This window comes from Lindgomyces ingoldianus (genome assembly GCF_010093535.1).
Source record: "Lindgomyces ingoldianus strain ATCC 200398 unplaced genomic scaffold BDR25scaffold_23, whole genome shotgun sequence".
NCBI classification, from domain to species: domain Eukaryota; kingdom Fungi; phylum Ascomycota; class Dothideomycetes; order Pleosporales; family Lindgomycetaceae; genus Lindgomyces; species Lindgomyces ingoldianus.
Window position 1 is genome coordinate 75,235 of NW_022985184.1, and position 25,411 is coordinate 100,645.

Consider the following 25,411-nt stretch of genomic DNA (forward strand, 5'->3'; position numbering starts at 1 on the left):
AAATTTCCCCCAGACACCCACTTTGCCCGCTCTGTTTGATCTCATGTGCATGAGCCGAAGTCATTTAGCTTACGGCATTTCTGTTGCAAGATGCATGCCAATTGGGCAACTACTGCCTTTTCGTTGTTCGAGGAGCGCACAGTCCAGGATTTCGTTCTTCGAGAGACCCTCTCCCCAGGCGGCATAGCCCAGCATCTCCCGCAGAACCTTGTGTAGTCGCGAAACATGTTGCGTCTCAATCTATCCGACCAATACGTATTCCTTGATGTCAGATTACTGCTGCCTAAGCCAAGCGCACAACAAAAATGTTCGCGCCGGATTTTCATGAAAGGAAATGAAGAGCATTAACAGCTCAAACCATAAACATTCTAGTAAAGTCTCAACAACGTTCGAGTGAAAACAAACACGTCGGTTCTCGGATATTCCACCGTTCCGGTCACCGAAACAGACCTCCTCACGATTGCGGGCCCCATCTACTCCTCGAAGCTGCAACTCGCGATCGATCGGTTCATGTTCAAAGATTGAGCGAGCATGGCCGAATAAGTCCGCTCAAATCGCGCAATACGTAGTGCTATCGAGTTCAGATTTGAAGACTCGTACATTACTTTTCTTAGAGCCGCATATGACACATCAGGGGAGATTGTTGTCCATCTCGTCCAAACACAACGGAAAGGCTCTGGAGCGGAGTGAGCTTCTGGTGACAGAAGCAGGTCCTAGAATACCCCGACCGGAATCAACCCCGAAGTTTTCGCGACTGTTAGGAGGGCAGGGAAAGAGATCAATAAGGAGATGGAGGGGATCAACTACATAGGTGAAAAAGGGTCAATGCGTGCTACTTGCATTGCTAATATTGATTTAGAAGTAACCCAAACCCTCGTACGCCCCTGGGAGCCGAAATCAGAGGTGGGCCTTACATCTTGTATGGCTAACCTTTGACAAGGTCGCAGAAACTGGGCTGCCTCTCTCCGTGAGGTCCGAACCAACCGCGCATAATTTATCCACGAAGCAATAGCTCAGGGATACTAAACATGTTGACACTAATCTAGACAAGTAGGCTCTGGAGTATAGCGGGTTCGGGGAGTTAGGCTTTCTGGATGATCGTGTCTGACCCGGGTTCAGGCACAAAACTAAAATCGATCACTTGTTTTCTCCTAACCCCTCTTCGTTGGAGATAGCACAACAAGTTCGTGGTCAGTTAGACGAAGAAACGTATGAGGAAATGGCGTCCGCAGGTTGGATTCTCGACCTACGATTGTTGTGGTCTAGTGTGAGAGTGGGTTTAAAACCCTCGACAGCCGGCCACCCGGGAAAGTTGGATTTGGTGGTATTGGTATCAGAGCGCCAGAGGTTTCACCCTCCCGCTTAGGGCCGTGCCTCAGAATGGTATGAGCTCGGTGCCACCGCATCGAACCTCGCCAGTATTTCACTACTGATGTCGAAATATACAAGCGGACTAACTTGCAGAAACCCAGAGATGGACGGAATCTAATCGAAAATTCCAGATCCGAAACGCGTCTTACGAAATTCTGTTTGTACTACTTCGAGACCACTCCCCCATGATCCAAACGTCAGTCCCTGAAAACGGCTTGGAGTTCTCCAGAAGCTGCTCAGACATCGACAGTGCTATTCGCAATCCCATTCGGATCCCGATGTACCGTAGTTTCTCCGCAATCCATTGTTTCTGGGGCCACGGAGTCGTTCGTCGCATACCAGAGATGAAGAGCGGCCAGATAATCAGATAACATCCTGGAATCGCATCGCTTTCTTGCGCATTGGGACTGGTTCTGTGTCGATGAAGCCCTAAGTGAAAAGGAACGCTGCGGCACACGTCATCGGCGGTGGATTTTAGTACCTTTGCTGCAGCTTGCACGATATGTTTATCGTTAATCGTCCCGAACTTCAGCGCTGTCGACATGATATGTTCATGTATGAGCAGTCGAGTGGACCGATAGTTATTCCACATAGAGGCAACCCAGAGATTCTGGTAGACATCGTAGTGTGTGTCACAAGTGGTCAGTGACGGTGAGGTAGTGTCGATGGCTTGGTATGATTGATATTGCCAGGATGGTGGGAGTGCACGTCTCCAATGGTCAAGCTTCTCGTCAACGGGGAGGAGCATGCTCGCAACGACAGCAGGACTGCATATTGTATCTCGTTTTATCTGAGCCCTGACTGCGGCTAGCTGCTCGCTAATCTCCGTGAAGCGATTTCCGGGAGACTGATTCTGGGGCTGGCCAGGGTCGGTCCATGAAGCCCATCTCTTGAGTGCATATGGAATAGGCTCTTGGAACCGGTGGCATGTCATAATCTTTTCGAAACCAAACTCAGCGAGAGAATGAAAAGGAAAAAAAAACATTAGATTGGAATGAAGACGTACAATCAACCGACGCATATCGGCCATGAGCTTCCTCGATACTTCAGTTTGAAATTGATTTGGCCCACGGAGCTCCACGCATCTTGACGCAGCCATTATATGCTGCGCAAAATTGTTCATCGAGTTTACATCCGCCGCAACGATTTGCTATTATCGAAAATTAGCCGTAGAAGTTGTAGAGGTTCTTTCAGTGCAGACATTATTACCTCAAAAGTCCCCATGAGCATTATGGCGGCAAGGGTCTGATCAGAGTTGACGAGGCTTGGGGTTTCCAGAGTTTCTTTCAGTCGCCGTATCGCCTGACCGTGTAATGTGTACGCGTCTGCCCGCCATGCACTCGAATTGCCTGCATTTGCGAGCCCTGCCAGGCCTGCGGCGGCGATAACAGTAACGAGGGGGCTATTAGAGCTTGCCCCTTGCAGAAGCGAGGGCAGATAATCATAGTTTCCTTGGGGCGTTGGGGAGTCCGTTTTAAATACGTAATGATGGATGAAAAAGGTAGTTGCGCGGTCGACAATTGAAGGAGAAAGACTACGGCTAAGTTTCTTGACCACGGCATCTGTTTGGTTGCGAAACACCAGCTCAGATTCGGGCTCGTAGCCAGGGCAAACCCACCCAGATTTCGCGCACCGAGTACACCCAGGCTTCGACTCATCGCACTTCCCTGTAATTTCAGCATTGGACAGTACTTAAAAGGGGGTTCGGACGTAATTCCTACCTTTACTTTGCGTTTCCTGCAGGATGCACATCCTCTGCTCCGCCTAGCTCTGCTGGACATTGCAATTGATCCTGGGAACGACTTGTTGCGGGCCGCGTTAGGAGATGGAAGCGAGCGACCCAATAACACGACGGCCAAGGGGAGCTCTGCGATGACGAGGGCGTGGCTCCGAAGCTTAACTTAGAAGCTTGATTGAACGTTGGAGCTGGCTAGGAAATACGATGTTTCAGCCCTTGACCGCCCCTCTCCAAAGATGGCTAGTCGTGCGAGTAGACCAATCAGAGAGCTGGCTGACGGATGTGGCTCAGCTCGAGGCTGCCGCACTCCACTCACGTGGCTACTTGTCTGTATTCATGCTAGATTGACATTAAAAATGTCCAATGCCCTGAATCACGGATATTTTTACACTCGATATCTTTACTTCGACGTTTTGTTGTTTCCAAAGAATGGCGAAACCAGTTGATCATCAATATCTCATCTTTTTTGGACCTAACGCCAACTGCACGTTCGACGTAAGCCTTCCTACTCGCACAATCGAAGCCTTTCTTCCCCAATTCGTGCTGAAAAGGTATATATTAGATATGCACCGCCAGTGAAAGCGTCTACGGTTATCGTCCATCTCTCGCCGCAAACATCACGTTTATCGTGCTCTTCTCCGTTGCCAACCTTATCCATGTCGTTCAAGGTTTCCGATGGACGACGTGGAGATTCACATGGTTGATGATACTCGGGTGCGCTCACGAGATTACCGGCTATATTGCTCGCATCAAGTTGTACTACAATCCGTGGGCGTTTGTTCCGTTTCTAATCCAAATTAGTAATGTACCTCCAAAATTGTGTTCAAACACTTAACCTTCGTTAACACTTAATCAGTCACAATCACCCAAGCGCCAGTATTCTATTGTGCTGCCATTTACATCACACTAGGCCGATGGTGAGAGAACTCCTCCAGTGGGTGCTCCAACAAGTCCTTACACCGTCATAGTATTGCGCATTTCGGCTCGGGATTGGCCCGCTTCCCACCGAAATACCTCTATCGAATCTTCCTTCCGTGCGACGTCGTCTCCCTCGTCCTACAGGGTGTGGGCGGCGCCATGTCAGCTTCATCCTCGGGGGACAGCAGAACAGGAGTCAACATCGCAATGGCAGGGCTAATCTTCCAAGTTATCACGCTTTTTGCCTTCTGTAGTCTGCTTGGCGACTTCTTTTTCCGCTTCATACTTTCTAAAAAAGGGAAAATGATGACGATACGGGAGAAAGTCTTCCTCGGTTTCATCTCCCTGGCCACGTTGGCGATACTAATCCGATGCATTTTCCGCGCGCATGAATTAAAACAAGGTTATCATGGTGAGGCTGTTAGACGCGAGGATCTTTTCATTGGCCTTGAAGGAGTGTAAGTCTTCTTACGAAGCATCTGACTCAATAAGTTTGATTCTAACATGCGTCCTTTGTAATAGGCTCATCGTTGTGTCCGTATTTTCTCTCTGCGTTGGCCACCCGGGTCTCATCTTCAAGGATGACGGGATGAAATACAGGACCGTGGATGGTATCGAGCCACCGGGCGAGAGCGGCGAATTGTTGAAAGACATGAGAACTGAGTATAACGGAGGTCGAACAACGAAAACTTCAGTGTGAAATCCAATATGAAAGGAGTTCATGGAGAGAAATTATGGGCACGTTAGTGATTGAAGAAAAATATACATCTTTCGTTCGAATAGGGAAAACGCTTATCTATTGAAGAATATTTGTACATGAATCCAATAGCAGATTGGGCGTACCACATCCCTTGAGTCGCAGGCCCTCTATTGTGGCGGAATATTGTAGCGGGGCGACATGATTGAGTGGTTGTGACACTAGCCTCATGAGAGGAATTTGGGAAATCTCCGGTTGTTCCTGTTCCTTCCATTTCCTTTACGGCTCCCAGTGACGCCAGTATTCGCAGTATTACCAGTGTTCGCAGCATTGCCAGCGTTCGCAGCATTTCCAGAATTTCCGGCGTTCGCAGCATTTCCAGTATTCCCGGCGTTCGCAGCATTTCCAGTATTTCCGGTATTGGCAGTATTTCCGGTATTGGCAGTATTTCCGGTGTTTGCAGTATTGCCAGTATTCCCGGCGTTCGCAGCATTACCAGCGTTCGCAGCATTGCCGGTGTTTGCAGTGTTGCCAGTATTCCCAGCATTCGCAGCATTACCAGCATTTGCGGCATTCCCAGCGCTTGCGGCATTCCCAGCGTTTGCGGCATTCCCAGCGCTTGCGGCATTCCCAGCGTTTGCGGCATTCCCAGCGTTTGCGGCATTCCCAGCGTTTGCGGCATTCCCAGCGTTTGCGGCATTCCCAGCGTTCGCAGCATTGCCGGCGTTCGCAGCATTGCCAGCATTTCCAGCGTTACCAGCGTTTCCATTTCCTTTCCCTTTGCGTGTTTTGCCTGTTGCGACAGCGGCGGGGGCGCTGGCCGCAGTCGTAGCCGGAAGCAAAGCTATGCTACCTGTCAGTGAAATTCCTTCCTCGCGAAATAAAAATTGAATAAGAGTGAAGAGAAGTGAGAACGCACCGGAAATGGCGAACGCACCCTCATTCCCACCAACCGCACCAGCAGCCTGGTTCGCGGCGATGGCGGCGGGGAGATCTTGCTGGTTCTGCGCGATCTGTGCGTTGATTCCGGAGAGGGTTTGGGCTGTGTCAACGGCTGAAGGGATGGGCGTAAGTGCATGCTTGTGATGGGGGAAGGCTGTATAAAAGGTACAGAACCAAAGAGCAACTCAAAGCAAGTATGAGAGCAGAAATAGTGTTGCCTTACCTGCAGCAGAAGTGTCCGTACGGCCGGTGCCGTCGGTTTGTTGGACGGCGAAGCAGCCCCCGAAGGGTCCTGCGACGGCATTGTTCCGACAGCGGACAGTGCAAATGTCTCCAGTAGAAGCTAAGATAATACCATGAGAATTTAGCGGTACGCATTGAAGAAGAGACATACCTCCGATGCAATTGAAGTTTGCCGGCATCTGGACATTGATCGTAAAGTCCTGCTCCTTGGCTTGTGATAAGCCATTGGCTCCTGGGACGTTATTCGCAACTTTAAGCTTCACAAAATTTGTCGCGGCGTTACCTATATGCATTAAGTCGTTGAGCTCACAATGAGGGTATAGGGAGATGTACTGGTTTGATCGAGATCACACTCGTATGGGCCAGCACCATCGGCATTGACCTGATGAATAGTGACGGCAAGAGTGCTTCCTTTGGTGACCTGTGTAACACGATTGGCAGCCAATTCATTTTCAGTCTGCTCGCCAACGTCGATATTTCCGGCTATCTCAGTGCGACCGCATGAGTTGACGATATTCTGTGTGATTTCGGAGTCACGTATGATGGTTGAATCCTGCTGGCAGGGACTTATTGTAGTACAGTTTCGTGCGAGAGTTTGATCAACTAGATTCTTATCAATGACAAGATCTTCGTCTGGGAGTCATCCAAACCTACCGAGGAAACCTTGGCTGGCTGGGCCACCTGTGCCTACAGCCGCGAGAATCGCACCATGAGATTGAACTCGACAAGCAAAAGCTAATAGTGCGAGCAGAGAAGAGACGCAGACCATCTTCAAATTAAGCGCACAGCGCAAAGAATGGAAAATAGGACTTAGGACGGTGAAAGTGAACGAAAAGAGACTCTCGGAGTCTGAACAACGAAAAGAAGAAAAGTTAAGGAAAGAGCGTACCCAGGTCGTACAGCCTGGGGCACTAGGTGATAATTGTAGTGGATCGTAGCAATCCACTTGCAGAGGGTATATCCATACCTCGTGCGGACTACACCATGTTCCAAACCATACTGCTACAATGGTGAAGTTGGAAAGAGCCTGACGTGTCCGTTTGCCCGTTTGATGGGGAACTTGGACTATGCTTGTGGCGTGAAGCGCTTGGGTTCTATGAGGCTTAAGATATCATCCCAGGCGTCGATCGGTGCTCTGAAGCACGGCGGCAACTCGGGACGACCCACTTCTGCCAAGCTTGACTCCGTTCATCCGATCACGCGAGATGGACGTTTGACAGCTCGACCGAACAAAGCGATGTAGGTAACTTGAAACGATTCGATAGGAAATCAAAGGCTAAGCCGGGTTACTGCCTTGGGTAGGCCTGAACGCAGGGCCGATCTTTTCCGACGCGAAGCAGGTCGCGTTTCATCACACGCTCAGACGTCGGAGAAAAATCGGGCCTTTCCAAACAACATTTTCCAAGGAGCCTCATTAGAATATGAGGCATCCTAGCTATCTCGGCTCGTGTACTGTTTGAGGGTGGATTTTCATTTGAGAGGATGAACTCAAGGGAGGCATGGGGTGAATGCCGATAGTAGTCAATGCCTCGAGAGCAGTGAAACACGAAAGGGACCAATTGAGGGGAAGCGGAAGATGCGAGGGAGATGGAGAAGATGAAGGATTTGGATTCAGGATTTCAGAAGTTCAGAAGATGTTCTGGGTCATGAAACGAGACAATTGAGCGTACTGTGAGTAGCCTTTGGTGGGATGAGTTGCTCCGTTGGCGAATGCTGCGGCTCCGCTTTGCGTGTTAGAAAGAGGCTTCAAAATCTTGCATACGGATGAAGCAGCTTTCCGTAAAGATGCAGAGCCCTTGGTTGCGTATCGTACGTGGCGGGTGTCTACCACTGATAGTTCGCTCCGTGTCGAATGTGGGGGTTGACGGGCATGAATACAGTTAACCTTTCAGGCATATATCCCTTCTACAGGTACGCTTCCACGCTCGCGATGTTGTCCTCGTCTACTACTGGACCCTTGGTGTATACGGTTGTATATCCGAAGCCCCTACTCGGATAGTATCCTGGACAGGCAGCCAGTATTACAGTCGCGGTAATAGAAGCACTTCCTACCAGCGCTTATCCCCTTAGTCGGACGCATTATGTCGGAGACCTCTTATTGAAAGTCAGAACATCTGGGGGAGACCCAACAGGAACACAGGGACGGCGGCACGGAAATCGATGCGTTTGGGTCTTAGAACATAGGGCGGTGAGGAGAGAAGGGGTATAATTGCGGAGCTCATCGGTCGTACATGGTTTCGCATGTGGGTACGGTCGAAGGTGAGAAGTGTGGCATGATGAAGCCCTGGAAGGGAGCAGGAGTGGGCGAAGTCGAGCTGCGGCCCGATGGAGTCTTGGCGTGATGATGTAATCCATACGTGACCCCTAATTGTCTCCGGGCAATCTCGTCACGCTCATCTTTTTTCCATCAACTCTCCCACCGAGGAGTTATTAAGCTCCATCGCGTTGTTCTTTGCTTCACCACCACTACGGTCACAAATATAAGGCTCATGCATCATGAGGAGCTACGAAGTTCTCGTTTCTTGTGCTATCCAGTTTTGAACGTGCCTCAATCAAGGCGACGCAGCCAATCCCTCAGCCTTCATTCCAACCTTTCTAAGGCAAAAATATAGTTTGCTTCACAAGCTGCGTGGTCAGTTCTAACAGCATGACCACCACTCAATCGCCATTTTGCATGAACAAATCAGACCTTTAACCATGGAACTGGGCACAAACTCAAAGTTCCAGCCGACCAAAATTTGTACATGGTTCAGTCCAATTCAACACGGCGGCGGATAGAACCCAGCCCTGTCAGTACACCTACGACCATTCAAAGCGCGACCGGGGCACATGATCCTCTCCAGTTGATTCAGAACTATGAAGGAATACCAATCGACCAGATGAGAGCGCTAGCGATTAAACTCCAGCGTGCACCCACCTATCCGAGGGCAACGACAACCGTCCCTTGACCCTAAGCCTCGTCGCTCTCTTCGTTCCGGAATTCCCGAGGGTAGATTGCGGCCCATGTTGGGCTACAAGAAAGTGAAAGCTCCTTCCTCTTTTCTCACTTCCACTTTAACTTCCACTTTCATCGCGCACACCATGACAAAGATCCATACTCTAGTTGTATATCTCATTGACCAAACCCACGGCAATCTGGATGGCCCCTGAATGTAAGCACGTGAAGCCGGCTCCATTGAGCGAATTCCGATAGAGGCCGTCCTGGCCGGATCCTCTGAGATTGTTATACCAAATGGGAAGAGTAGATAACAGTACGAAGTAGCGCAGAGATACCGGGCAGTAGCTTCCCATGCCGTGATGACGTATGAGCCGAGAAGAAGCCTATTCGCGTCCGCGACGGTAATTCAGCCTAATGGCAGAGGTTACCAGGGCCTATTGATGGTATCCTCGGCGATGGACTTGGGATCGCGTTAGTTGTAGAGACAGAACTGGAGTATCACCACCCAGAGCAACAATGAAATCGCCGGTGCTCGTAGGGTAAACCTCACCGAGGGATGAGGCGGCAGTCCTCGTGTCTCCCCCGAAAGGGCTCCAAATATCCCAAGGCCAGTGCATGGAATGATAAAACTACCGTGTCGATTGCCTAATGGTTGGAAACGGTCACACTGTGTACAGATGATATGGCAAAGGTGTTTCACCGCCTCTCTGATTCATCATAGCCTATACCTATCGTCAACTCCCTCTACAATTGTGCATGGACTTCACGAGTACCCAGGGCTCAACTTGCCATGTTTCGCAGTGGCTGTCAGTAGATCTCCGGAAGCCATCGTTGACGAGACAATTTATGGTTCTTACATTTTATAGTTATCCCTCACCGTTCCGCCCCTCGTATTAAACCCCCCGGTCCAACAAGCTCCTCGCAGTTGTACACTACCTATCACCGTCTGGAAGTTACGAAAATGACCTAGCTCAGGAACCCCGTAACTTATATGCCACCTTCAGAACCTCTCTCTTCCACCCAACTCTACGGTGCCTCCTGCAACAGACTTCACGACTCTGCGTGCATGCATGCATTAGGAGCGCGTGTCTCCTGATAGGTCTCGAGGATATATAAGCCAAGATAGTTTACCACATACTCTTACACTTGCTGTCTAAGGAGCATTTAGAGGCCGGACGATTGAGACCCATGCTGCAATACGCTAACATTTCATAGTCTTAGCAGTCGGGGCACAGAGTTGAAGTGTGGTATACTAGCGATTCTAGCACTGTTCGTTCGCCCTCTGGAGGCGTGGGTATTTCCCATACCCCACCTCACTTTCACAGCCTCGTCCAAGCGTCTAACCCTTTCCCCACCCTCCCCCTTGATATCATTCCTGGCCCCTGCTATCATGATTTCCCTCACACTCTTCTTCATGTTGATTTCCTGGGATAAGCCAGCGCACCAATTATCTCCGCTATACTCTTCTCCGGCTGGAGTGAGGCAACTCAGAATTCCAGCCTCTTTTATGCCCTTGCCATGGTGGCAGTCGCGCTGCGTCTTTAGTCTCAAGTCCTAAAAGCAAAGCTCTTGTTCTTTAAATGACTATGCATTTTTAGTGGCACATCTTCTTATGCTAGGTCTGGTTACCATTACATGGACTTGTCAGTACTGGCCTTGGATATACTTACACCTGACTGACTTTAGACAGCTGTACTCTAAGCAGGTTCTAGTTACCATTTCGTTAACGCTACGTCCAAACACCAAAGCCATATCTTTGTCATATTTGCCGCAGGTCAACCAGTGTGGGGAGTAGCGAATACGGCCGTGAAATTCTCCACCCTTCACTTGCCCATTGCCGTATTTCCAAGCCAAACGTTTCGGAAAGCATGCTACGGAACAATGGTGGTGTCTGTCAGTCACTTCGCCTCTGCATTCCTCAAAACGTTTCTTAAGTGCAAGCCAGTGCAACTCAAATGGATAAGACAATCATGGGAACCTACAGGAAGCACTCAATAATTGCATAGGTTCTTTCTGGAACAACAAGTTTGGTCATCAATGTCTTCGTTGTTATTTGCCAATGCCAATGCTGTGGCAATTACGGCTACCATTAGGCAAGAAGGTTGAACTATCGCGACGTGGAATGTAAGTGCAGTGAAACTCCTTGTTGGCAGCCAAAGGAGTCCAACTAATGGTCCTCAGTATCTGCGTCATCACGCTTCTTCGCGTTGTGTACCTTGCACAAATGGACCTGAACATCTTTACCTACGCCTCGCCTAATCTTGCGACTTAGTCCATCTTAAAGCCAACCTTAGGCATTATCAACACCAGCTTTCTAGTCATGCGTCCTGTGTTCTCCCAACTCCTCTTTTTAAAACCTCTCGAGTTATCCGCAATTTAATGCATAGTAAGCGAGCAACCACCAGAACAAAGTACAGAACAATCTAGCATGAGCCGAAACATCTAGTATACTATATCTCAATCAAAATTATCAAACCAGAGCAACTTCCACAGGCTAGGAGACCCGATGGATCAACTGTGTCCCCTTAACACGATAAATTTAGTCAATAATCCAGACCACGGCCAGGCACTAGGAACAATAACAGGGAGCGATAAGACAAATCGTAATCATCTCCAACTCAGCCAGGGCGCTATCAGAATGGCCACGACTTGGAACTTTCATAAAGTTCACCGCTATCGATTCGAGCGGGCCGAGCATCCCTCCAAGACCTTTCTCAATGAAAGCGAGCTGGGATCTTAGTTAAGGATAGAGCGACCTTGTCGTAAGACCCGCTCCTCGCTGAGTCTTCAGAGTATTCTCTCCAATCTGATTGGGCTCGTTGTAGTTTCATTGCCTGCGCTTGTACAATGGCCTCATCAGAGTGAGATTTTTTGTCAAGGGCATGATATTGTATTCCTATCTTTCCTTGCAGGATGGGGCAAGTCTCTTCTCAAATATGCTGAAATCTAGACGCATGCGATTCTCTTTTGAATTAGATTCTTAGCTATACACTCTAAGGGGAAGCTATCCTGTGGGTTGCTAGTGGCGGAGGAAATACTACATGTCTTCATTGTATAACAAGCATCTACTCAGGACACCTATGCATATAATTCCAGCTGTTTCCTTAGCTCCAACAAGGACCTGGAAGGATTAGGCCCGTTTTATTGTGTTCTGTTTTAAGTGGGAAGAGCTGAGGACATCGACGGTATAGAACACTAAGATTTCTAGTTCTTCGCATCCTCTTTACTCGATAGCGCTGATGGGGAATCTTTGCCTCTTAAATCCTCTCTTATGCTTCTAGTACCCTCCAATACACAGCACCAGCCTTAAAATGACATCTGCTCACGCTATCACTGGCGCAACCCCCTCATGTTTGGCCTTAGTAGGTGTTTAAGGAATGAGTGCTCCTACATGGTTGGATGAATGGCCATGGGTGAGCATTTGCGAAGAAGTCAGAGTCACTAGAGCAGTATTGACTGCTGGCAGATGATTTTATTTGAGAATATATATCAAATTTCCTATCTAAACCCAGGGCAAGTCACTCAGTTCACTCCTTTGCGCTTGAGAGAATAGTGACTGGCGAATAGATGGGTCAGCGACTGGTTTCGCTACTTCAATTCCCCATCCGAACATTCTGAATTACCTTGTTATCATAGAGCATACTCCCTTGCAAACTCTCTTCTTGTAGAACAAATTGGGTTTATATCTAACGGGACCCTAGTTATCCTAATAGCACCATCATTGGAGACGAGGATGAAGGGAAGGATGAAGAAGACCGGTATGAAGTGAATGGGTATGAAGTAACTAAGTATTAAAAAGTCAAGTGTGAGGAAGATAATGATAAAGCTTTTAGTAAACGACGAGTTCTATTTGTAAAAGTCTTAGTGAAAACAAAACTTCGACGATTGTAGGCAACGCTCTCAACCGAACGAAACGAAACGAAACGTAGTAATCGACGGACGTCAACGTCTCACTTTCCTGCTACGTTTGTACAGCCCGGGCGACTTAGCTGTCTGTTTCGCTGCTGAACTAAAACGCACTAAAATTCTTATACTTTTTAACATTTTATCTTACTTGCTGCTGTTAACATTTTATAGTATAGTAACTAGCTGCTTTTAGATAAGGTTTATAAGCTTAATTAAGTTGCTTTTTATAACTTAATAACATAGCTAATTCTTCTGCAATTAAAGCGCCTTAATAGTAGCTCTAGAGAGAGAACCTCTATTAATTATAACTGTACGCTAGCCTCTACTAAAGGCTCTCTCGCAGTCGCAGCTAGTGGAGGGTATAGCAAGGAAGTTAAGGGTGATTTTAAACAGCGTAGGATACTGTTTTTAACCTACTTTAAGCTACTAAGTAAGAGAGCTAGCTTATAAAAAATAGCTATCTCTTACCTTAGCGTCTTAAAAGTCTTCTACATAAGTGTTAAAGTATTACTATAACTCTATTGTTTTCTAAGCTTTCTTATAACTCTAAGCCCTAGTAAGAAAAGAAGTGTTAACTATAAAAGCTTTTTAGTAATAAGAGTTATAAAAGCTTATTACTAGAAGCTTCTGCTAAAGGGGATCTATATTAACTTCCTTATCTTCTTTAGCATTAATGTAACGCTAGAAAATAACCTTTATTAAGGTCTCTGCCTTCTAGTACTAGGATTAGTAATAACGCTAGTAGTCCTTAAACTAGAGTATATAAAGTTATAGGTTAAGTATAGTAGCAATTACTAAGTAAAAGATAAAAAAATTAATAACTATTTTTTAAAAATATGTGTTAATTTTTTTAAGTTTAAAGAAGACGCTGTTTTTAAAGTAACTATTATTAAGCTTAGAGGAAAGTTTCTCTTTTATTTATAATAGCTTATTATATAGCACTTATATGTTAATAATAGACATCTATAAAGAACTGTGCTTGCTGTTGCCTTTTAGCTGTTTTATTATTTAATAAAAGACTTTAAGGAACTTAGTAAGGTGTTTAACCTTCTTTTAGTCTTCTTTACTAATAATCTTTTAAAGAGCTGTGTTGCTAGGTATGTTAGAGTCCTTAGTGTTGTTATCTATGCTGCGCTACTTTTAGATAAACTTAGTAATTAGATCCTTAAGCTCTAGGCACTGTACAAGCATTAGATATACAGAATGCTAGCAGACGCTACTGTCCTGTATTAAATTAAGTGTGCTAAAGCTCTAGAGCTTGTCCTTTTCTTCTAGAGATAATTATACAGCTATAAAGGCCTTCTAGTGTTTATATAATAAGAGGATAGCATTAATAAAGTTGTGTAGCTTACTAACAACTTTATGTTTATAATAGAGCTTAAACTAATCCTAGGGAGCTGCGTTTATAAGAGCAGCTTTAAATTATAATAATCCTTTACTATAGATAACTGCCTTTAGCACTAATTAAATTATGTGGCCTATACAGCGTATACAGTGCTTTTTATTAAGGTTAACTCTAAGATATTTAGCTAGAGTGTTAATAGTAGAGTTGTTGTTGTTAAACATGTTGTTAGTAATAAAATAACTAAATTTTAACATAATTTTATAATTCTAAATAATTTTAAAGATAGCCTGCGCTTAGTTAGCCCTTATATAGTTACTATAAAAGTTGTAAAAGCTAATAAGTAAGTCTTATTATTAATAATTAACATTTATAAGGTAGGAGTTAGTTATTATTTATTATTAGTTTTCTAAGCTAAGACGCTAAAATAGCCTCTCTAAGGTTTTACTAAACTTACTAAGGAAGTAAGCTACTACTCTAAGAAAAGAAAGGTAGTTTAGTAAAGTCTATATATTAACACTTAACACTACCTTTAACTTAGCTAATTTTAATATTATTTAAATCTTCTCTTTCTAGCGTGTTAACCTCTGCTTTATATATAATAATATTGTTACATCTAAGCTTAGAATAGCAGCAAGAAGATCTAGTTAGTTCTAGGTAAAAAGGCTTTAGAGTTTAGCTAAAAATACTATTATAAATAATATATTGTAAAGTATAACCTAGTCTACTAATAACCTCTGCAATAACCCCTCTTACTAGAGATTGTAGGAAGCAACTTAGGCTAAGCCTGCTACTATAGCAGCTGTTGCTGCCTAAGGATTAGGTAGAGTATAAGAAGAATTAAGTAAGAGACCTTTATTACTACTAATATTAATTCTGTGCTTCTTTTTAAGATAGTAGCTAATATAGCTATAGCTGTTAACTATTTTAGTAGCAGCGTAATTACCTCTGTAATAGCAGAGTTAGCAGAGCTAGAGCTTTACTCTTAAGCCTTCTCTAGTGTACAGCAAGTTAGCTTTATAGTTCTACACTGCTAACGCTTTCTTGTTACCTTAGAGCTAAGAAAAGTGTTTTATATAGTAACTTAGCTTCTTTACTTTTAGCTTTTTACTAGCAAGCTATATATTATCCTACTCTATTAGAAACATAACTCTTAGATTAAGGAGAGAATCTCTAGGGTGTTTTCTTGTGTAAGAATTATATACAGAAGCTAGAGAGCTATTATAAGATAAGAACTTTAATAACAATAATTGCAACTTCTCTAGGTAACAGGAACAAGCGTAATAAATTATGTTACTACCCTAGGTTAACTAAGAGCTCTAAGAGCTCTACAACTAGCTAGTGCTCTGCGTAGAGGCTTGTTAACTAAGGAAATTACGCATAGTTAACATAATATTAAGATATAGAAAGATTTAGCAGTGTTAATTTAGGTGGGAAACACTGCACCTAGGTTATTAGGCAATCTTACTTTTTAATTAACAACTAGCTTATTAAAAAACTTGTCTAACAGTGCCACAGGTCCCCACCTATTAATGTCTAAGCTAATAGGCAATCCCTACCTAAAAGTTAAGCTTTTAAGACGCAGTACAGTCCGCAGCTATAACTTACAAGACAAAACAAAACGTACAAGGACTATACTACGTTTGCTACGGCTCACGTGACAGTACTGAGACGAAAAGTATGAAACGTAATTCGTACGGTTGAGAGCGTTGATTGTAGGTGTGCATAGTCTCAATAGCTACGACGCTGTGGGGGCAGCTCTAACTGTGAAGCTTTTGAGAGCACCGAGGGCATGAGACTCTGAGTTGATTTCTAAATGAGTGTACCTAGGGGTCTATATATACGAAGGAGTGGGCTAGGTAGTAAGTGGTTAGTGAATAGGGCTAGGTGGTGGAGTTCGGCAAGCTTCGTCGCTGCAAACACTAAGCGCTTTACACCAAGTGCTCAAGGGATCTCTTAAAGTACTTAAGAGAGCATGATTAAACTTGATTTTTGATTCCACTAGTATTGGTACTGGCGAGGGCTTACCGGTTTTCCTATCAGTCATTTGAACCTTCACCTTCGGTAGCCTTGGTTTTACGCATACTGGCCATGACCACGCCCATTGCGGATCCGCTTGTATACTGAAGAGTCCTTTCTCAAAGGAGGGGGAGAAGAGGAAACGCAATACGTGGAGCAAGAAGCTATTTACTCTAACTTTTCCTAGAATTTGAGCAAGCCTGGAAAGTGCGTACAGGGGTCTACAGGACTTCATCCATGGTTATTAGACAGACAAAGTGAATCAAACTGATGGTGAGTGGCTGAATCTAATACCAATTACAGAAGATCGGAGAGCTTGGCCTAAATTTTAGCCCAGATCTTTTTGCTGGGACGTAATTTGGTTGTGCCAATTTGGGAAACTTTGGACCATTTCGAGTTATGAGTTCAGCATATTTTAGACGGGACTTGTAACGAAAAATGATATATAGATCCAGTTAATATGACGAGATTTACAGTTCCAGACCGTTTTGAGTTTCACAGTATCTCTATAGCTCAGTTGGTCTATTATTACTCCCCTGCGATTTTAGAAATAAGTTTAGACAACGATAATCATATAGCATACACACCTGTGAGATACACAGGAGAGGATTGGGTGACGATTTGTATATACTTTCCCTGGAAAGTCATCTCTTCTGCTATTCGGCGTTCTTAAAACCTTGAAGCGATTTTGTACCCAGGCCAAGCACGATCTTCAAGTTGTTAATGCCATGGCTGCCCCCTAAAGGCTCCACATTAATACAACACACTTCTTCTGCATCACTATTAGACTTACCGATATGGGTCCTTAATTTGTTAGGGCAGATAGCTTTCTGATACTTTCGGAATTCCCGGGAGACCGTGCGACACACATTATAACGGAATCTCACCAGAGGATTGTTTGTACTAAGCCTTGATTAGCGCGTAAAACGAGGCACGCGCTTCACCTTTACCTAAGTACCCCTGGCTGTGGCATGCATGGTGCTCTATGAGGCCCGTGCATGCAGACTATTTGGGGATAGCATGTTGCACAGTTCTGCAGTCTTCGTCCACTTTCGCTTTGTAAGTTATGGCTATTATTGCTTCTTGACATCAAGTCGCCTTCGGGATATCTTCGACGAATCAAGCATGGAATCCAGCACCTTTGAACTTTTTTTTTCCACACCTCCTTTTCCGAAGCCTCGGCAGCTCGGCAGCTGAGCAGCTGGGCAGCAATGGCTATTTAAATGAACAGCCACAGCGCTCGAGACATTTATGCATAATCCTAGCGATGAATTTCCTTCGTTCTTTTGAACTCAACATATTCCAAAGAACTCAATTACAGAGCGAACCTTGCGATGGAGCCATTCGAAGAGGATGACCAACATCTCCTCCCTGAGGGAAAGTCCAGAAAGCGCAGATTTTGGAAGTCAAAGGCTAAGGGACGTCTATCATGGTGTCGAATATTCATGATCGTGTTGTTTCTTGTCATCTTAGTAGGCCTCATTTCCGCGGTCGGGTACCTTGCCAGCATCACACGCGTTTTAATCCAAGACAAGAATAGTGTCGATGGTAAGGCCATCGACAAGCGGATGTTCGACAGATTCAATCTAATGGAGCAGTACGCAGCTGCTTCATACTGTGAGCTCAATGTTAACACCACCGGCTCGAAAGTGACTTGCTCGGCAGGCAATTGTCCCTTGGTTGAGGCAGCCGACACGAATACAGAGGTGGAGTTTATCAAGTAGGTCTCCTTCCCTCCAATCTTTCTGCGGAATCCTCTAACGCATACTCAGTGTTGGAGCGACGGATGTTACCGGCTTTGTCGCCACCGATCATACGAATCGACTCGTTGTCATATCTTTCAGGGGATCGGCTACGCTGCGAAATTTCATTACGGACGTCGTCTTCTCAAAATCCGAGTCAGATATCTGCGCAAATTGTAACGTACATGACGGCTTCTGGATTTCCTGGGCTGAGGCGCGAGGTCGTGTATTGACAGCACTGATTGACTCCGCGAAAAAAAGGACGGGATACCAAATGGCTATCGTTGGACATAGCCTCGGAGGTGCAATTGCCACCATGTGCGCGGCGGAGATGAGGAAGAAGGGATGGAGTGCAGAGCTGGTAGGACTACACCTTTTGAGAAGGAGGACAATAGCTAATGAATGCAGTATACGTTCGGGGCACCTCGCGTCGGAGACGAGTCGTTTTCTCAATTCGTTACGGGTCAGGGATCAAATTTTCGTGTCACACATTACAACGACATTGTCCCTCGACTACCGCCCCTTTCATTTGGCAATAAAGCTAGACGTGAGAGTGATAGCGACGTCAAACATGCACTAGGCAAGAGAGGCCAATTCGACGGGTTTGGATTCGTCCATATTTCGCCAGAGTATTTCATCAGGAGTGGGAATAACGTTACAGTAAAATGGGATGATATCGACACATATTTCGGCTTGGTCACATTCAAGGGAAACACGGGGCAAGCTGTAGCTTCTATTGATGCCCATCGGTGGTATTTCAACGCCATTAGCAAATGTGCGTCATGAAAACCATTGGGTTTAACGAAGCTTCCACGCCTGGTCTGTCTAGTGCCAAGTCAATGCGTTGGCCCTGGTCTTCTCTTGTGAATCAACCTTCCTTGGGCGCGACCATGGACTCTGCCCAATTTTTTTTGAGAGTGGTGGAGAGCAAAATCCAAGGAGGAGAAATTCCGATGAAAGAGTTTTGGAATATCCAGCCATTCGCCTGAAAAAAGTTTGGTTTTTTCCCCTGCTTTTTGTCCTTCCGCAACGCTAGGTCTCTCTTAACTTTGCTCCACTCCACGGTCCCGCCTGCCCAACGTCGTTCCACCAACGTCGCTTCGCAAATGGGTATCTCATGACCCACAAATCCGCCCCCACAGGATACACCAGAAGATGACATTCTAAGATTCGCGCTGTGTCCGCATCCCTTGAACTCGGAAGGCCATAACAACCGGATTACGTTCTGCGATACCAGATTTCGCCACTTCAACATATGTACCAGTTGCTTCAACACATCTATCCGACATACTAGATACTCCAAGTATTTTGCAGACATGCCTACCAGTTACATTCATACGCGGTGCAGCTTCGCCACCTTCTGGGTGCGCGAAGCCTGGGTGCGGATTGTTCGCACGGAAGATCCTAGCAGCATTCGTCTTTTGGCCACGCTGGCAGCCATCTGTGGGAGACTTGACAAGTGCCCGAATGGGGTTTTTCCATTGGCGAATGGAGCCGACAAACCGAAAGAGGCCGGGCAATGGTTCGCCTTCTAGATCCGGATAACCCAAGCGTTATTATGGACCAATTCACTGTTTGTGGATTCTACGTCATGAATATCTACAAGTTGCTATCGACAGTGGGCAAGAAAACCCCTTTCAAGCTCGTATCTGCTGCGCCTGCCCTTGGCACTTGCGATCTTGTACCTGGCCAATCAAAATTGACTCTGGAATACTTGCAGCTGCTGATTTATGGAGAGGCTGAGTCGACGTTAAATGGAAAGGATATTGATCTTACACAATTTCACACCTATGTGAGGTATTTCGCGCATACACCAGAGCGCAGGCGAACGGAAATTGCTTATGGGGATTGCTATATCATGCCAGCTATCCCTAATTTTGCAATCTGCCCCGAATGCTTCGTAGATCTTGCGCAAGCAGAAGTCGAAACAGGTGGATGATTAGCCTCAAAACTCCAGGCTGTATGTGCCCCTGAAGGCTTCCGCCGCCATGTCTACTCCAATCGAATGAGGGACGTTCTACTGGAGTGTCTCCGCCAAAATGATCTAAATTCTCTTCGAAGTCATGTCGAAGGTCAGGAGAGAATGAGCCAAGAGTTTGGTATGCAACTGGATGCATTGCAGACACAGCTCGCGCAGTTTGAGCAGCAGGTTATCTGTCACGAAACTTCCGCGACGATTCAAATGCCAAGCCCGATTAACCACAGCATTTCCGTGCAAATGGAAATCGGCACCATCCAAATTGAATGTTTCGGTCCCTTTCCCACTGTTGCCTTCAATGTGCTAATTTCCCTTAGCTGCAGACGGATTCACTCAAGAGAATAGACTGAGTGCAACGGCCACGCAGACAAGGATGAATACTCAACGAATCGCCACAGCTATCGACGCTCTCAGGGTAGACTGGAGGAGAACCGTGGAATGATCATATTGCACTGTGCTTGATATCAAGGAAGGTAAATTCGCACTCTTAAGGAGCATTAATAGAGTTGAATATGCAGGGAAGAATAAAAATAAGGATCATGTGACTATTTTACATGCACTTGGACAGCAGCTAGTGCAAGAGCACAAAATTCAAGATGCCCTCCAAAGCAGAGTGCAGCCTCCAATGATCTCTCACATCCTCAAACACAAGATGTGGCTATGCAAAGAGGCCCACGGCAAATGCCAGCCTTGGCTCTTGGAGCTGAAACCTGCATCCAATGCCTCGCAACCATTAGCGAGGCTGTCAATTCTGTTGCAGCACAAACACCATTTCCGAACGCCACGATACGTAATCACGGACTGCAATCATCCCGCCCAAAGAGTAAGACAATGTCATTTCTCGCGTCGCCAAACCTATTAGCGAAATCCAAGATCCCAATCTGCATGCTTGGATCGCGACGCGCTTCAGCCTTCCAGCCACAATTCTAAGTTTGGGACAAAGCAATCGCCATTTTGTGGCTCAGCTTGAAATGTGCTCTCTTAAATCTGGTGTCGATCCAGAAGCCTGGTTGAGGACCTGCAGCCTGAAACACTCCGCATTCTGACATCTTCCCCAGCTTTGGTATTTTGACCTTGTGTTACCCTTGTAAAGATCAACAATAGGTGAAAAGAGAAATCAACTCAGGTCGTCGATCAGATCGACAAAATAAGATGTCGTCTCACCCAAAATGGCCTAGACTGCCAGTCCAGAGTACGTAGAACCCGATTATTGCACGAGCTCTGAGGTTAACTCCAAAACAGATGGGACTCAAGTAACAACTGCTAGGAAGTCGGTCACAGATGCAGAAGCCGAAAAAACTCCAGCATCAATACCCCAACCCAGCTTCCAAAGTGTTACCGTAGTTCCTGCGGAATCCATCACCTCAGAAACCACCCACTCCGCAGTTCCACCGTACACAGGGACTGAGGCCCCCATACTTCAGGGCTATTGCAATACTCTCGCCTACACGATTTTAGATGGGCCGACGGCATATTGGGTACCGGTGATAGGATGTATTAGTTCGAAGTCGGATTGTTGCGCATCTTCGACAGGTTCTGGAGCAGCCAAAACAGCGGCCGGCGGAGCCGGCCCAGCGTTTCCAATTTCATCCTTCCCGGCCCAAGAAACTTTGAGTGGTTGTCCGAAAGATTACCACACAGTCGGTGGAACGGGGTGCTGCCCTTCGTGAGTTGCCCTCAATAGGTTCTATGCGAGGGTCCCACGCTGACGGGAATTAGACTGTACTTTCCATGGAGTACGGCATTTGGCGGCCAGGTGCCATGCTACTCTTCGCTCGGATCCGCCATAACCCCACCACCAATGCCTGATACTCTTGTGGGCGGAGGCACCAAAACTGGCTCTGCAGCCGCCGCAACCGCAAAGCCAACGTCCGCCATCGTGAACATTGCCTATGCCCTACAATACCAAGTCAATCCTCCCCCGAAGCCGCCCTTATTGGAGAAGAAGGCGAAAATCGGCGTGGGAGTTGGTGTCGGCGGGGCAGCTCTTGTCTTAGCTGTGCTGGTATGGCTGCTGGTCAGGAATTGCTGTGCGCATAAGAAGGTGAAAAATGATTTACAGGAGACAAGTGTCAGAAGAAGATTTGGGAGTGGAGTGGATATGAGCCACGTCGCTCAAGGTCCTGCTCAACCTCCAGCATCGAGAAATTTTGGCGGTGCGAAATACACCGGAGTGTCGACACAAGCTTAATCGTTCAAGGCTCCTGGATGCATTTTGTTTAGGGGAAACGGAAGGAGTTCGGCGTATGTTTTGGTGGAGTAAATCCATATCATGGGAAACAGTCGTTTTAAGCGGGAATGGCGGCCAGGAACAGGCCGGACACATGTCAATCCTAAACTCAAGAGCGTGAAATTTGAAGTCGCAGTGGACCTCAATTCCCTCTTCTTACACATCTTCAGATCCGTTTAGATCAACTCACTCCTAACTGTGGTCTTCGGTGATCTCAACGGGTGATTCGATAAAGGCTTGGTGACGGTGCTCCCAAAGTCTTCCCAGTCAATCTGTCTATATGTTTCTCGTCACATTTACTCGGTTTCCAACTCGCTTTTAGTTTATATTCTCTAAGGACAACTCATCTCCGCAACGAGTATAAACCCATGAGTGGCGGCCGGAATCGCTATATTGGCCGGTGGATGTATCAATAACAATTCCGTCAAAGGCTTCAACTTGTTGACACTTGCATGTGTACCGGGGATGAGCTCGGATATGTTGCCCCGGTGCGTCGCCAAAGGGGAGGTCGTATTGTTGGTACTTGGCAACCTTGATGGGACACTGTGGTGCTTTATAGCCAACGATCTCATCATAGCATCGAGTTGGGAATTTGGAAGCCGAAGACAGTGATGGATTGACGATCCCATGAACCTGCAGGATATATGGTCTCTTTGGATGGTTTGTGAAAACCGCTGGTAGCGTCGATCATTCAATCTGTCATATCCGTTATTGGTGTCCTAACGCTTCACCTCCCGGACTACTCTTCTCAGGTGCTTTAGAGGCTGTTTTAAAGCCTAGCATGTCCACGTACATGCCCTATGCCATAAATCAATAAACCCCTCCCCCCATCGGCAAGGCGTGTCGGACGCAGGGAACCTAGGCGCATAAAACGATAGAGATCGAAGTTTTCGTTGTATAAATCGTGGAGATGGTCTTGCAATTCTCGAAGGGTTATTGCTCGGTTTACTTGGGGGACTCTTTTGCGGCCGCTCAGATCCGTGGCTTCTATTTTTGCATTACAGTTCTCAACTAGCCACATAGGTCGATCATATGCATCAAAAGATCTGTCAGCGAATATTCCTAACACGTCACTTCTACATACCTGCTGAACGTTGTTCTCTGCCACTGATAGAACCCTGAGTTCCTCGAATGGGTAACTATCGCTCAAGATTCGACTCGGCGGAACAGATCGCGAAGCTTCCACGGAATTCTTATGAAGTTTAGATATTGGATCGGTTTTTTCTATGTGCACAACTTTCATTGTATCGCCAAAGACAATTATTACCGGCTTGAAGATGTGTTTTCTCGGACTAATCTCAAATTGAATCCCCCTGAGCTTTTCTTCTTAAGTCATCTACGCATCGACGGTGTGCTCGACTCCCACTTATATAGCCACTAATAGCTAACAACGATATGATGCGTCTCTACACTATTAACCTATAGTTATTAGGCGTGACAACGCAGTCTTGTGCTGCCTCAGGGGCTTTTTGGGATCATACCAGCCAGACACCGCATTAGCACCGCCAACGAAAACTCTTATAGCTAAGTGGTCTTTCGACTTAACTGGATCCACAGCCTCCCATGCATGCATGAGGAAAATGGTTTCCCCTTTCGCGAGTAAGGGCTCCAGCATCTCCGGGAATCGCTTCCTCGGCAGGAGTAAGAATCTTTGTCAGTTAGCAACAATATGTATGCGCCTAGATTGGGTAGAAGCACTGAGGTATCTCCATGTCGGTCGGGCACTCGAATAGTACGGCGGAATGTGATTTTTTAGATCCCCATTCCGAAGAGGGACTGTATCTGGCCAGGTTACTAAATGATAAAGGATCTCCGAATCTTCATCGCTGATCGCTGATAAGCCGGTAGTCCATTGGTGTCATACATCGTAGAGAATACCCGCTGTTCCCGTCGTTCTGAACTGGGTTAGGTTAACGGCATCTCCCCGGAATGTGGTTGAACACCCAGCCGACAAAAGCACGCATGCCAAGTTAAGGTCCTGTCTACATGAAACAAGCAGTTGGCTAACCCTGCTTGCTCACATCGAGCGAAATCATCTCAATTCCCACTCCAGCTTTGGAAGCAGTCCGGCCATCGATGTTATCGCGGGATGGAGCGGGATTAGTGAAGGGAGCTTCAAGAAGAATGAATTCTGGCTACGACGGATCGTGTCAAGAGACTTCGGTAGGGGTCGAACTGGACAATGTTAGGCACAAGTTGGGTGGTTTTGAAAGGAAGAAGCACTCAATTGCATCAATGTACAGAATTTTAACCAATAGCGCACAGCTTGCACTGCCAAGCTCTTGGCACGCGCACAGGTCAAAAGGACGAACAACGAACTGCAAACCTAGAAAATAAACCATAATAAAATCTTAGGACGATATTACTGAAATCGAAGATAAGAGACAAAAACAATAACGTTTGCTGAAGAGGATTGCTAAGTTGCAGAATAATTTCTCTTGTTTTAGCACTGCTGTACCATTTTATGACCATTTTCCTGAAAGATTTGACTCCAGCCAGCTTTTTGCATCGCACAATAATCTGTCCCGCTGCAGGGCTAGCGTGCCAGCGTGCCAGCGTGCCAATGTGCCAACGTGCCAACGTGCTAGTTTTCACGCCTCCATCGCGCAGTTTATCCACCATTCATTACTAGCCATTGATATCGAGACTACACCATGCGATGACCGCCCACAGTCCTGAATCTTGTTACAGCTCTCCTTGGCATGTAGCTACCCCTTGGGCTCGCTAAAGTGCTCGAACTCTACCCTGGAACTGGTTCCTCGATCCTTCTCCGGGCATCCTCGGAGGCACAGCCTTAAAGCTCCTGTGCATTAAAAGCCCTGAAGAGCTTCACAAAATGAGTTTATTCGGTCTGTACTGGGGTCTTCTCCGACATGACCAACACTTCATACCCTAGATGTGGTCGGTTATTATCCGAAACCCCAGATTGGGCTCATATATCCACGACTCTTCCAGAAGTCAACCCGCCGGGAACAGCATGATGCGGGGAGATCTCTCCCTTGGGATCTATTCAAGCTTTCCGCCGATCTGCAAACCCGGGTATCCGCATATTAATCAGGAAGGGCTGACGACTAAAATATGAAATCGCCCTACTATATACGCAGCTCAATGTACATGTTGCATTCGCATAGTCTAGCTTAATATGACGCTCAATGATGGTACTCTATATTGCAGATATCTTCGGCTTTCTTTGTTGGAATTATATCCAAGGTTGCACTTGTAACGTCGCACCACCTTAATTCGATGATCATTCCACTTCTCAATTCGTTCCTTTTGACGCAGCTCATATGGACTAGATTAGCGAATTCGACATTTTACGAATTGACTGCTCCTATATAGGATATATC

At 46.3% G+C, this 25,411-nt stretch overlaps 11 protein-coding genes across 11 annotated transcripts; 7 read left to right on the plus strand and 4 right to left on the minus strand.

Annotated features, from left to right (window-relative positions):
* Positions 1 to 225: 225 nt before the first annotated feature.
* Positions 226 to 1,012, plus strand: BDR25DRAFT_357030 (uncharacterized protein; the record flags this gene model as incomplete). Its single annotated transcript, XM_033695743.1, has 6 exons — positions 226 to 267; positions 332 to 393; positions 449 to 543; positions 570 to 686; positions 746 to 903; positions 941 to 1,012. 6 exons carry the CDS (start codon positions 226 to 228, stop codon positions 1,010 to 1,012), a joined length of 546 nt encoding a protein of 181 aa, XP_033545513.1.
* A 399-nt stretch (positions 1,013 to 1,411) lies between these two features.
* Positions 1,412 to 3,263, minus strand: BDR25DRAFT_289498 (uncharacterized protein). Its single transcript, XM_033688458.1, has 4 exons — positions 3,093 to 3,263; positions 2,581 to 3,033; positions 2,378 to 2,521; positions 1,412 to 2,308 (listed from the first exon to the last, which is right to left on the minus strand). Exons 1-4 carry the CDS (start codon positions 3,150 to 3,152, stop codon positions 1,517 to 1,519), a joined length of 1,449 nt encoding a protein of 482 aa, XP_033545514.1. The 5' UTR covers positions 3,153 to 3,263; the 3' UTR covers positions 1,412 to 1,516.
* A 275-nt stretch (positions 3,264 to 3,538) lies between these two features.
* Positions 3,539 to 4,727, plus strand: BDR25DRAFT_230784 (RTA1-domain-containing protein; the record flags this gene model as incomplete). Its single annotated transcript, XM_033685355.1, has 5 exons — positions 3,539 to 3,604; positions 3,672 to 3,909; positions 3,966 to 4,026; positions 4,078 to 4,485; positions 4,550 to 4,727. The coding sequence occupies 5 exons, from the start codon at positions 3,539 to 3,541 to the stop codon at positions 4,725 to 4,727; spliced, it is 951 nt and encodes a 316-aa protein (XP_033545515.1).
* A 527-nt stretch (positions 4,728 to 5,254) lies between these two features.
* BDR25DRAFT_162846 (uncharacterized protein) lies at positions 5,255 to 6,657 on the minus strand (the record flags this gene model as incomplete). Its single annotated transcript, XM_033684061.1, has 6 exons — positions 5,255 to 5,568; positions 5,644 to 5,778; positions 5,890 to 6,009; positions 6,061 to 6,192; positions 6,243 to 6,512; positions 6,564 to 6,657. Coding segments are annotated over 6 exons (1,065 nt in total), but the record flags the coding sequence as incomplete, so codon positions are not given.
* Positions 6,658 to 9,495: 2,838 nt separating this feature from the next.
* Positions 9,496 to 11,797, plus strand: BDR25DRAFT_357034 (uncharacterized protein; the record flags this gene model as incomplete). The annotated part of the gene is made up of 11 exons (XM_033695744.1): positions 9,496 to 9,508; positions 9,569 to 9,696; positions 9,763 to 9,946; positions 10,032 to 10,391; positions 10,446 to 10,490; positions 10,553 to 10,791; positions 10,832 to 10,964; positions 11,001 to 11,118; positions 11,166 to 11,211; positions 11,294 to 11,586; positions 11,632 to 11,797. The coding sequence occupies 11 exons, from the start codon at positions 9,496 to 9,498 to the stop codon at positions 11,795 to 11,797; spliced, it is 1,725 nt and encodes a 574-aa protein (XP_033545517.1).
* Positions 11,798 to 11,927: 130 nt separating this feature from the next.
* Positions 11,928 to 12,855, plus strand: BDR25DRAFT_357035 (uncharacterized protein; the record flags this gene model as incomplete). The annotated part of the gene is made up of 7 exons (XM_033695745.1): positions 11,928 to 11,945; positions 11,982 to 12,032; positions 12,129 to 12,198; positions 12,266 to 12,296; positions 12,401 to 12,511; positions 12,549 to 12,627; positions 12,739 to 12,855. 7 exons carry the CDS (start codon positions 11,928 to 11,930, stop codon positions 12,853 to 12,855), a joined length of 477 nt encoding a protein of 158 aa, XP_033545518.1.
* A 2,886-nt stretch (positions 12,856 to 15,741) lies between these two features.
* Positions 15,742 to 17,413, minus strand: BDR25DRAFT_357036 (uncharacterized protein; the record flags this gene model as incomplete). Its single annotated transcript, XM_033695746.1, has 13 exons — positions 15,742 to 15,833; positions 15,881 to 15,907; positions 15,940 to 16,008; positions 16,061 to 16,314; positions 16,340 to 16,381; positions 16,409 to 16,494; positions 16,536 to 16,636; positions 16,702 to 16,770; positions 16,809 to 17,017; positions 17,043 to 17,097; positions 17,165 to 17,223; positions 17,254 to 17,329; positions 17,362 to 17,413. 13 exons carry the CDS (start codon positions 17,411 to 17,413, stop codon positions 15,742 to 15,744), a joined length of 1,191 nt encoding a protein of 396 aa, XP_033545519.1.
* A 269-nt stretch (positions 17,414 to 17,682) lies between these two features.
* Positions 17,683 to 18,642, plus strand: BDR25DRAFT_326441 (alpha/beta-hydrolase; the record flags this gene model as incomplete). Its single annotated transcript, XM_033692274.1, has 3 exons — positions 17,683 to 17,834; positions 17,887 to 18,217; positions 18,265 to 18,642. 3 exons carry the CDS (start codon positions 17,683 to 17,685, stop codon positions 18,640 to 18,642), a joined length of 861 nt encoding a protein of 286 aa, XP_033545520.1.
* A 689-nt stretch (positions 18,643 to 19,331) lies between these two features.
* Positions 19,332 to 20,276, plus strand: BDR25DRAFT_372487 (uncharacterized protein; the record flags this gene model as incomplete). The annotated part of the gene is made up of 3 exons (XM_033697231.1): positions 19,332 to 19,787; positions 19,833 to 19,955; positions 20,152 to 20,276. Exons 1-3 carry the CDS (start codon positions 19,376 to 19,378, stop codon positions 20,274 to 20,276), a joined length of 660 nt encoding a protein of 219 aa, XP_033545521.1. The 5' UTR covers positions 19,332 to 19,375.
* A 1,964-nt stretch (positions 20,277 to 22,240) lies between these two features.
* BDR25DRAFT_357038 (uncharacterized protein) lies at positions 22,241 to 24,573 on the minus strand (the record flags this gene model as incomplete). The annotated part of the gene is made up of 11 exons (XM_033695747.1): positions 22,241 to 22,340; positions 22,408 to 22,738; positions 22,796 to 22,811; positions 22,858 to 23,356; positions 23,504 to 23,691; positions 23,731 to 23,874; positions 23,929 to 24,042; positions 24,086 to 24,199; positions 24,224 to 24,345; positions 24,404 to 24,467; positions 24,523 to 24,573. 11 exons carry the CDS (start codon positions 24,571 to 24,573, stop codon positions 22,241 to 22,243), a joined length of 1,743 nt encoding a protein of 580 aa, XP_033545522.1.
* Positions 24,574 to 24,627: 54 nt separating this feature from the next.
* On the plus strand, positions 24,628 to 25,403 carry BDR25DRAFT_357039 (uncharacterized protein; the record flags this gene model as incomplete). Its single annotated transcript, XM_033695748.1, has 5 exons — positions 24,628 to 24,645; positions 24,675 to 24,736; positions 24,795 to 24,925; positions 24,961 to 25,103; positions 25,239 to 25,403. 5 exons carry the CDS (start codon positions 24,628 to 24,630, stop codon positions 25,401 to 25,403), a joined length of 519 nt encoding a protein of 172 aa, XP_033545523.1.
* Between the last annotated feature and the right edge of the window lie 8 nt (positions 25,404 to 25,411).